This window comes from Camellia sinensis, chromosome 12 (genome assembly GCF_055761805.1).
Source record: "Camellia sinensis isolate YWXY chromosome 12, ASM5576180v1, whole genome shotgun sequence".
Classification (NCBI taxonomy): Eukaryota; Viridiplantae; Streptophyta; class Magnoliopsida; order Ericales; family Theaceae; genus Camellia; species Camellia sinensis.
Genome location: NC_138972.1, coordinates 114,534,955 through 114,545,635, shown reverse-complemented (window position 1 = coordinate 114,545,635; position 10,681 = coordinate 114,534,955). Strand labels below are relative to the sequence as shown.

Here is a 10,681-nt window from a genome sequence, read left to right as displayed (position 1 = left end):
ATAATAAGAAAAGAAGCAATTTGGGTCTGCGTGGTTTTGTATTCTCTTAAGTGAGAAGATTACGATACATAAATAATGATTTGAAATCATTGAATTGTAAATGAGAATTGTCTCATAAAGTGGACATTAATAAAGTTGGGTTTAGATTTGAACTTAGTCTTGGTTTGGACTGGGCCTAGACTTGTACTTATGCATGTATTGGGTTTGGTCTTGAACTTGGACTTAGTCTTGAGTTTTGAGCTGAGCTGTACTGGGCTTAGGTTGTACATGTGTTTGAGATTGGGCTTGGATCAGGCTGTGACCCAACATTCGTATCTATTTTGCAACCCATCTAGTTTAATTCTCAAAACTTATACATTATATTATATAATGGTTTTGAAATTTTAAACTTTTTGAATCTCACTTTAATTTATAATTAAAATTACTGAAAATCTATTATTTTTCAATAAGAATGATAACAATTTAAAAGATCATATTATTCGTATCTGTCTATTCATTTATCTGACCACTTATCCTTTTGTCTGCAATCACTGGCCACCATCGCCGACTGCGGATGACTTTTCCAACGCTGGCAAAATTTTCAATGAGTCAATAGTGCTGTTTGGTGTAGCTGTTAAAATAGATTATAGATTATAGTTTAACAAATTATAGATTATGACTTTAATCAGAAGTTGTTAATATGTTTGGTATAGCTGTTGGATTATAGATTTAAATTGCTGAGTAATGTTTGTTAAATAAGCTGTGAAGTAGTTTTTTCAATTAATTTTTATTTTTTATTATTCACCATTTGTCTACATTTCTCATAAAAAATAATAATAATATTTATAGTCCATTTGGGTCTTTTTCTATTTTTAAAAAAATAAAAAAAAAATAATTTAAGAGTATAATTGTAAATTAACTTGTTCACAGTAGAAACTGATAATCAGAAGCAAGGGGTGAGTAGCTTCTCAGAATCAACTTTTTTGACTTAAAATAAGTTGTTAGAATCAGAAACTGTTTGAAATAAGTTTAACCAAATAATTCAAAATAACTTTTTAAAAATCAAAAGCCATAAATTAACTAAAAAAAACTCTACCAAACACCCCCAGTGACTTGCGGTTGGCAACAGTGGGCAATGACAGTCATGGATGACAATTAATACTAAGGGATTGTTTGGAGTGTCCTAAATAAGTGTACTTTTTACCTTTTTGGACTAAAAAGTTGAGGGGAAAAATATGGATGTTTGGGTTAACTTTTTGACTTTTTATGAAAAAATGTATAATAAAAAATTGTAAAAATTGGTTTGTAGAAAAAAATTAGGATTGGGAGTTGTGCAGCCGTAATTGTTGACTTTTGGTGAATAGTGTTAACTTTTTAATTTTTTGAGTAACTTTTTGACTTTTTAACTTTTTTTAAGTATCCTAAACTTGGCCTAATATTTGGAAATAGAGAGAAAAAAAACTATAACGATAAAAAAAAAAAACAGTAATTATGTATTTATAACCAAAACAAGCCAATCATTGAATCAAATATCATTTACATTTATAAAAATAAATATCTCAAGTAATTTTTTAAAATTTTTGTATTTGTTTGGCAATTATTGAAAATTCATATATTCTTTCCCTTAAAACTTTTAATTTTTTTGGGAAATTGCACTTTTTTCAAAAAGTGCTGCAAATTAGTAGAAACGTTTATAATTTTAATTTTTAAAATTATAAAATTTTATATAAATTGGTAAATATTTGATAGAAACTATGCACCTGTTTGATTCTAATTTTATGAAAATTAAGTTTTTTTTTTCTTCATGTTTTTTGTTTTTAGTATTTTTTAAGTAATTAAGTAATTTTTTATATTTTTTAGATGCACATAATTTATATGTACTTAAAAAATAAATATGTATAATAAAATATTTTAAAAAATTAATAAATATAGAATAATACGAAAATATATTAAATTTTTGTATATATATTTTTGGTATTTAGTGATTTTTAAATTTTTTTTACAAATATTATATTTTTTAGAAAAATATTATAGACCTCATATATAATCTATCAAATTTTTTACAAATCTGGTGTGGGATCCACACAAAAACCCATATGTATACTGGTCTTACACTCATGTAAAAAGTTTGATAAAAAATTTAATAAATTATTTAAAATTCCTAACATCACTTTATTTTTTATATCAAGTGTATTTAAAAATTAAATTTTTTTTTAAATATTAAATTTTTTTTTTTGGGCGCTGACATCTCTGACTGAAAATTAAAAATAATATCAATCTGGCAAATGAAGGCTAAAATCAGCGGAACGTCCAAAGTGACCCAAACCTCCCACCCTTGAAGATTTGGGTCTCTCTCTCTCTCTCTATCTAAAACCTTATCGTCTCTCACTCCTCTTCTTCTCTGCACAGCTCACAACCATCCCTCAACCCAAACCCTTATCAAAAACCCTCTCAACCCTAAGAAAAACCACTCAAACCCAAACCCAACATCTACAACTCTCTCAAATTTCGATTATTTGGCGCAAACGACGGCTCAAATTCTCTCTCTCTCTCTCTCTCTCTCTCTCTAAAGCCTTATCGTCTCTCACTCCTCTTCTTCTCTGCACAGCTCACAACCATCCCTCAACCCAAATCCTTATCAAAAACCCCTCAACCCTAAGAAAAACCATTCAAACCCAAACCCAAACCCAACACCTACAACTCTCTCAAATTTCGATTATTTGGCGCAAAACGACGGCTCAAATCAATGGACTCCAACCAATCCACATCTCATTTCTCCAACTCTTCGTCACCATCATCAGGTTCTTCTTCTATCGATATCTCTCCTCCTTTTGATTCTCAAATCGATACTTTTGTCAAAACCAATGCTTTCAACTCTGATTCCAAACCTATCAACAGTAATACTAGTATTAGAAGTAGTAGTTCTGATGATGGGGGTTTTGTGAGTGGTGACGAAGAGTTTGAAACTGTGTCGGAGAAGCCTGTTGTGGTTAACCCAGATGAAGAAACCCCAGAAAAGGTTGTGGAAGGGGTGGACATTCGCGACCCTGTTTTGGGTTCTCCAGAATTTTACACTCCGATGCCGGTTGCGGTCGCCATGCCTGTTGATGATGTCGAAAAATTTCCTAAAGCTAGGGTTTTGTGGGGTGAGGAGGTTGAAAAAGATGGAGTTGTTGATGGAATGGGCTCGAATTCCACTGTTGGTGATGGTGTTACTGATTCGATTCCATTCGATGCCATGGAGTCTTTTGAGGAAAAGCCTGAAATTTTGGTAGAAATGTTGGGTGAGAAGTCGAATTTGAATGAATCGATTGAAGAAGGTGGCTTCGGTGTGACCCATGATGGCTCTGTTGAGGTTTTAACTGGTTGTAATGGAGATAAGGTGGCTGATACTTCGAAATTGGATGAGGTTGTTGTGAGTTCTGAAGTTGGAGAGAGCTTGGTGTTGGATGGTGAGAAGGTTGAGGAGGAGAAGAAGAGTGAGGCTTTGAATGGTGAAGAATCATCAGTTTTGAGCCCTGACAGTAACCAACTTGAAGATAAGATTGTAGAACCAGTAAACTCGGAGTTGGCGGGAGAAGATGGGGTGAAATTTACCACTAATGGAGACTCTGTTGTTGAATCCATACGGGTCAACTTGTCGGAGCCAGGAGCGGCTGTGGTTGGCGAGACGGAGGTAAGCAAGGATCAGGTAAACCCAGCCGTGGTTAGTGGAGAATTCGTTAATGGGTCCGATGATAAAATTAGCCATGATGTTGAGAAAGCTGATGATTCAGACGTGGTTAAAGTTAATACTGATTTTGAAAACAATATTGAAACTTCAACCAACCGGAGTGTGGAAGTGGAAGAATCAGAGCCATTGGGTGAGCAAGAAGCTGATTCCAAGGCCGTGGTTAAGATTTCTGCTGATGGAGGTGAACTTGTGTCTAGCAATGAAGTAGTTGGTGCGGATAGAGATGGGTTGCAAGGAGTGGACTTTGTAGATGACTCTACACTCCCTAATCCAGCTCAGGAGGCAAAACACCTTGACCTCGATGGTGCTCAGGATGATGGATTAGAAGAAGAGTTCTCTGATGAATCTGGTTTGATTCAGAACTCACAGGTACTACTAGAAGCTGAAGACGAAGGGAAAAACCATACAGATGAAGGCGGCAATATTGGAGGCTCATTTTCAGATGGGGAGACTGATGGTATGATATTTGGAAGCTCTGAAGCTGCCAAACAGTTTATTGAGGAGTTGGAACGGGGAGCTGGTGCTGGTTCTCATTCTGGTGCAGAGAGTTCTTATGATCAGCAACAGAGAATTGATGGTCAGATTGTCATAGATTCGGATGAAGAAGCAGACACTGATGAAGAAGGAGAGGGAAAAGAGTTGTTTGATTCTGCTGCATTGGCAGCTCTATTGAAAGCAGCAACAGGAGGTGGCTCAGATGATGGCAATATCACAATAACTTCTCAAGATGGATCGAGGCTGTTCTCAATTGAGCGTCCTGCTGGTTTGGGATCCTCAATCAGGCCTTCCAAACCTGCTACCCGGCCAAATCGGTCCAGCCTTTTCACTCCTACTGGTCTCACAACTGGGGGAGAATCTGAAAATAGCTTGAGTGAAGAAGATAAAAAGAAACTGGAGAAGTTGCAGTTAATAAGGGTGAAATTCTTGAGGCTTGTTCAGAGATTAGGTGCTTCTCCTGATGAATCTGTAGCTTCACAAGTTCTATACCGAATAGCACTCATTGCTGGGAGACAAACAGGTCAAACTTTTAGCCTTGACGATGCCAAGAGGACTGCTATGCAGCTTGAAGCAGAGGGGAAAGATGATTTGGACTTCTCTGTGAACATCCTCGTTCTTGGAAAATCTGGAGTGGGCAAAAGTGCGACCATAAATTCTATTTTTGGTGAAGAGAAAGCTTTAATTGACGCATTTGAACCTGCCACTATGAATGTGAAGGAGATTAGTGGAACAGTTGATGGAGTTAAGATTAAGGTCTTTGATACGCCCGGTCTCAAGTCTGCTGTAATGGAACAGGCTTTCAACCGCAGAGTCTTGTCTTCTATAAAAAAGTTCACAAAGAAAAGTCCCCCAGATATTGTCCTTTATGTGGACCGGTTGGATACCCAGACTAGAGATCTTAATGATTTGCCATTACTTAAGATGATCACTAGTTCTCTGGGCCCATCTATCTGGCGTAGTGCCATAGTCACCCTTACACATGCTGCTTCTGCACCGCCAGATGGACCATCTGGTTCTCCTTTGAGTTACGAGGTTTTTGTAACTCAAAGATCCCATGTTGTTCAGCAATCCATTGGACACGCAGTCGGTGATCTGCGAATGATGAGTCCGAGTTTGATGAACCCCGTTTCTCTTGTTGAGAACCATCCTTTGTGTCGCAAAAACAGAGAAGGCCAAAAGGTGCTCCCCAATGGCCAAACTTGGAGACCACAGTTACTGCTATTGTGCTACTCTATGAAGATCTTGTCAGAAGCAAGTTTTCTCTCAAAACCTCAAGACCCATTTGACCACCGGAAGCTCTTTGGCTTCCGTGTTCGCTCACCGCCTCTTCCATACATGTTGTCTTCAATGTTGCAGACTCGGGCTCATCCGAAACTTCCCAGTGATCAGGGTATTGAGAATGGTGATTCTGATATTGACTTGGCTGACTTGTCGGATTCCGATCAAGAAGAAGAGGAAGATGAATATGACCAGCTCCCACCATTCAAGCCCCTTAGGAAATCTCAACTTGCTAAGCTTAGCAAAGAACAGAGGAAGGCATATTTTGAAGAGTACGATTATCGGGTGAAACTCCTTCAAAAGAAGCAGTGGAGAGAGGAGTTGAAAAGAATGAGAGAGATGAAGAAGAAAGGGAACGATGCTACTGCAAATGATTATGATTTCGTAGGAGAAGATGCCGATCAAGAAAATGGAAGTGCAGCGCCCGTGTCGACTCCATTACCTGACATGGTCTTGCCGCCTTCCTTTGATAGTGATAGTCCAGCATACAGGTACAGGTTCTTGGAGCCAACTTCACAATTTTTGGCAAGGCCAGTTTTGGACACTCATGGTTGGGACCATGATTGTGGGTACGATGGGGTCAACCTCGAACAGAGTCTAGCCATTGCGAGTCAGTTTCCAGCAGCGATTTCTCTTCAAATCACAAAGGATAAGAAAGACTTCAGCATCCACTTAGATTCCTCAGTTTCTGCCAAGCACGGGGAGAATGGATCGAGTATGGCCGGCTTTGACATTCAAACTATTGGAAAACAACTTGCCTACATCGTCCGAGGTGAAACCAAATTCAAAAATTTGAAGAAGAACAAGACAGCTGCGGGGTTTTCTATTACCTTCTTGGGTGAGAATATTGCTACTGGATTGAAGGTTGAGGATCAGATTGTGTTGGGAAAGCAATGGGCTTTGGTGGGTAGTGCTGGGACCGTTCGATGTCAAGGTGATGCGGCATATGGAGCCAATTTTGAATTGCAGCGTCGGGAGCTAGATTACCCTATTGGCCAAGTCCAATCCACATACGGGCTCTCTTTGATTAAATGGAGGGGGGACTGGGCTTTAGGGTTCAACACTGTAGCTCAGTTTTCCATGGGACGTAGTTCAAAGGTGGCTCTTCGAGCAGGAATCAACAATAAACTCAGTGGGCAGATCACTATAAGAACAAGCAGCTCGGAGCATCTGTCTATTGCACTCGCGAGTATTATTCCGATTGCCACTGCTGTCTACAAAAAACTCTGGCCTGCTGTTGGTGAAAATTACTCAATCTACTAGATGCAATTTCATTCAGGTTGTTGCAGTCTTTAATCCATATTAAAATGGCATCAACAACTAGATAGCTCGAGCATGGTTTAATCTTCATCATTTTCTTGAGTAATGTTTTAATTTATTTAATTAGAACTTCTGCTGATATTTTGGCGTAATGAACTGTATTAAATGTGAGATGGAACTGAGAGGGAGCACATTATCGATTGTTTTATTATGTCTACTTTATTGAATAATTTAGAATTACCTTGTGTGCTCTATTGTTGGAAATTGATGGCTGCTGTATTTATTGTGCTACGTCGCCTATATGCGAATGATTCACTTTGGCACATATTTGATTCACAACATATAATCATTCATGATGTTAAGAGTTATTCACTTGTGAGGTTAAGATGCACACCCTTTGATTTTTAACACTTTAATTGACAACAGGATTATTTAGTGGTCCTGTAGTGTGATTTAGGATAATTAAAGAATGGTTGAAGAGGATTCTACAGATATAAATGAACCATGGTAAAAATCTTTTAGTTGTGTGTGAATCTGTATTTCAAGATCAGAAAGGTTGCCGCAAAACTAAGAAAAGGAGAAAGGAAAAAAAGGAAAGAGTAACTTTTGAAAGTGAAAGATATCGTAGTACCAGTGAGAACACCTCAATGAGTAATCCTTTTTGTGTGATTTGATTCAGATCTTCTGCATTGTTAACAGCTGAAAATGAGGTCACTGTGAATTAGAACATTAGCTAGAACATGCTTTTTCTTTCTGCTGTAATGGTTCATTTAATGGGTATTACTGGTGGTGGTGTTAATTCTATGTCTTAGAAAGAATGGGTTTGAATCTCTAAATTCAGTCACCTGTTTAATCATGCTAAAAAATTGGAAAAATGCGTATATCTTTACATTTTTGAATTATGCACATGTTCTATTGCGGTTATTTACTGTGTTGTTTGTTTGATTTGATTTGATCAGGAACTGGAAATAGCATTTATGATGTTTGTTTGCTATAGAAGATGTGTAGGCTGTGGTTTCCAGATGGACTGGTCTTCCACTATGGAAATGTTAAGATAGTTCCTGTGCTTATTGGTTTGAATTTTTGTTCTTTGCTTGTTTGATTTGATTAGGAACTGGAAACAATATGTGCAAATGTACTGTGGTGCTTGTATGCTATTGAGGATGTTGTCTATGGTTTTCCTAAATGGACTGGTCTTTTTCCTCAGGAAATGTTAAGATAGTTCCTGTGCTTATGTTGAATTTGTTATTAGATTAGATTTGATTTGATTTGATTTGATTAGGAATTGGTAATAGCATGTGTACTGTATTGTTTATTGAAGTCACTGTGTAATGCTTTTGGGAACAGTTAAAAAATAGGATACACTGTTTGGTTTTGTGGAGCTTATTACGGGTCTAATTTTGATGATTCGAACTGTTTAATGTGTAAAACTCGTCAAGTATTTATTCTTGTAGAAAATTACGTTGATCGGATATCGATAACCATTTGATTGGAGCACATTTTTGTCAATAATTTATTTTTAAAATTATATTTACCATTGATAAAAATATTATTTAATCAAGTTACTATCGATATCCGATCAACGTGATTTTTTGTAAAAATGAAGTACTCGCTCTACACATTGAACGGTTTGAATTATCAAAATTAAACCCGTGGTAAGTTTCACGAACCTAACAGTACGCTCCAGTTCGATTTCAGACTGGAAACAAAAATAAATAAAATTGTCTTCGGTAATTTTTATTTATTTATTTTGCTTTGAAACTTTTTACTTTTCAAATTGAATGATCTAAACTTTTTAGTGAATTTTTTTTTTTTTTTGAAGATTTGTTTTAGTAGGATTTAAGCAAATGTTTTGATTTTTTTTATAAAGTTGACTAGAGGCTAGGGTGGTTTGAGATGTTCTAAATAAGTGTATTTTTTGATTTTTTATAAAATATAGATTGGGTATGGGTTGAATTTGAAGTGATGTGGTAGAGAGGTAATGTGACTTAAATAAGATAATGTGACTTAAATAGGATAGTGATTTTTTAACTTTTTGAGTATATGCCAAACAAGGCCTAACAAAATTGTTTGAAAAACAATTAGCGAGCCCTTAATTTTGTCCCTTTTCCATTTTGCTTGTTTTTGTACAAATTTGTGTGATTGAAAGAAGATTATGAATTTACCTCTTAGCCACTCTTGATGTGCATGTTTTGAGTTTATGGAGTTGAACTTCCTGAATCAAACAAAAAAATTTGAACTTTTCAGTTCCATTTTTTGTTGAGCTTGTTTGAGCTCAATCAAGCGATCAATGCTAACTTTTACATTTTTTGGGTTCTATTTTTTACATTTTTGTGAATGTATATTTCATTCCAGGCTAAATAAGTGGTTTTATCAATTTTGTTTAGCCTATTTTTTTTGGTTCTAATATTTATGTTGTTTTGCTTAATTCACTTTATTAATTATTATTATTATTTTTATTATTGATTATTTTTATTGGTTTTTAGATATTAATTCAACTAGTTTTTATTGTTTATTTTCTATGTTTTCTGATTTTTTTGACTCTTATTATTTTTACGTTTATTTTGCATGTACTTTTTTATTCCAAATTTTAATTTACCATTTCTTATCCGTAATATGCTAAGCAAATAAAATTTTGTTATTTCTTCTATTGTTTTGTGTTTTCTGAGTTTATTTTATGTTAATATTTTCGGGGTTCTAATTTTGAAGTAGTTGTTTTCAAAACTTAATTCAATTTATTTTTTATATATGTTTTTGTTTTTGTGTTTTTGTTTATTCAATTTAATTTTTAAATTGTTTTTAGCTTTTATTTTTGTTGTTTTCTGCTGTGAATTTGTTGGTTTTTTTGGCTTTCGAAGGTTAATATTGTAATTATAAGCGTGTCAGCAATGATCAATCAGTCCTTATAGAAAATTAATTGTCAACCAATTATCAGATGATTGTATTTTAGTTTTTTCAGCTTCAATAAAAAGAACTTTTACTAGTGGTTTGTTTAGGAGAATTTAGTAAATAACAATTAAGTGAAGAATAATTTCACAATTTTATTAAGTAAAATGAAAAACTTACAATGATCTGACCCAACCTTGTAGAGATTTACAGCAACAAGCTATTTGAAACTACTCCTATAAATGAAGTGCAGTACAGGAATTTGAAATATAGAAATGTAAAGAACTGTAAAAATTGGAAGGAAAAACAAAGTAAAGAAAACTGGTTTTTTGATCTGAGTTTGGATCCCTCACTGTGGGGCCATTTCTGCTATTTATACTTCTCAATAATAACCATCGAAGTGGGCTTCCAACTGTCGAAATGTCCTCACATGATTGTTGAACATACTCTCTCAGAGTCAGTCCCACTACGCCACATTGCTGTTAAGCTTCCCTCTTAATTTTGAATTTGAACTTTGTGAGTAACCGTTAGATCACATCACCTTATATCCCTTAATTGTTCCAATGTCACGTAGATCTATTATTATCAATACGGGCTGACACGTGCCTGACTTTGATTGGCAACTTGTATTAACTTCCTAAATTGCCCCCTTCATGTCACGTGTTGAATTGTAATTGGCTTTTACAATTTATATAGCCAACATGGCCCCCCTGCACTAATATACCCATTACTTGGTGATATTAGTGGATCAAAGTACTTTACCCACGTCCTAAGACGTGCATGGGCTTTGCACCTTCTTAGAAATGCAACTGACGTCCTTCATCGCAGTATTTGTACTGCATTAAATTCTCTTCTGTGCCTCGAACATTTCCCACTATCTCAGCATTCGAAAAGGCTGATACAGTTCGCATGGCCGAAAAAACCTTTTCTTACATAGATCAAGTATGTGAAGAGTTGTTAGATAATGATGTTCGCCTTAGAAATAATTTTCATGCATTTATTAGCCACACCTATCCATCTCCATTTATTCAAGTCATGAAAGCTTTT

At 35.5% G+C, this 10,681-nt stretch overlaps 1 protein-coding gene across 1 annotated transcript; it reads left to right on the top strand.

Annotated features, from left to right (window-relative positions):
- Positions 1-2,285: 2,285 nt before the first annotated feature.
- TOC159 (translocon at the outer envelope membrane of chloroplasts 159) lies at positions 2,286-7,934 on the top strand. The gene is made up of 2 exons (XM_028212987.2): positions 2,286-6,767; positions 7,708-7,934. The coding sequence occupies exon 1, from the start codon at positions 2,726-2,728 to the stop codon at positions 6,749-6,751; it is 4,026 nt and encodes a 1,341-aa protein (XP_028068788.2). The 5' UTR covers positions 2,286-2,725; the 3' UTR covers positions 6,752-6,767; positions 7,708-7,934.
- The last annotated feature ends 2,747 nt before the right edge of the window (positions 7,935-10,681 follow it).

Bases quoted from the DNA above. Each gene is read 5' to 3' on its own strand.
- TOC159 (XM_028212987.2), top strand. From the start codon at position 2,726: ATGGACTCCAACCAATCCACATCTCATTTCTCCAACTCTTCGTCACCA.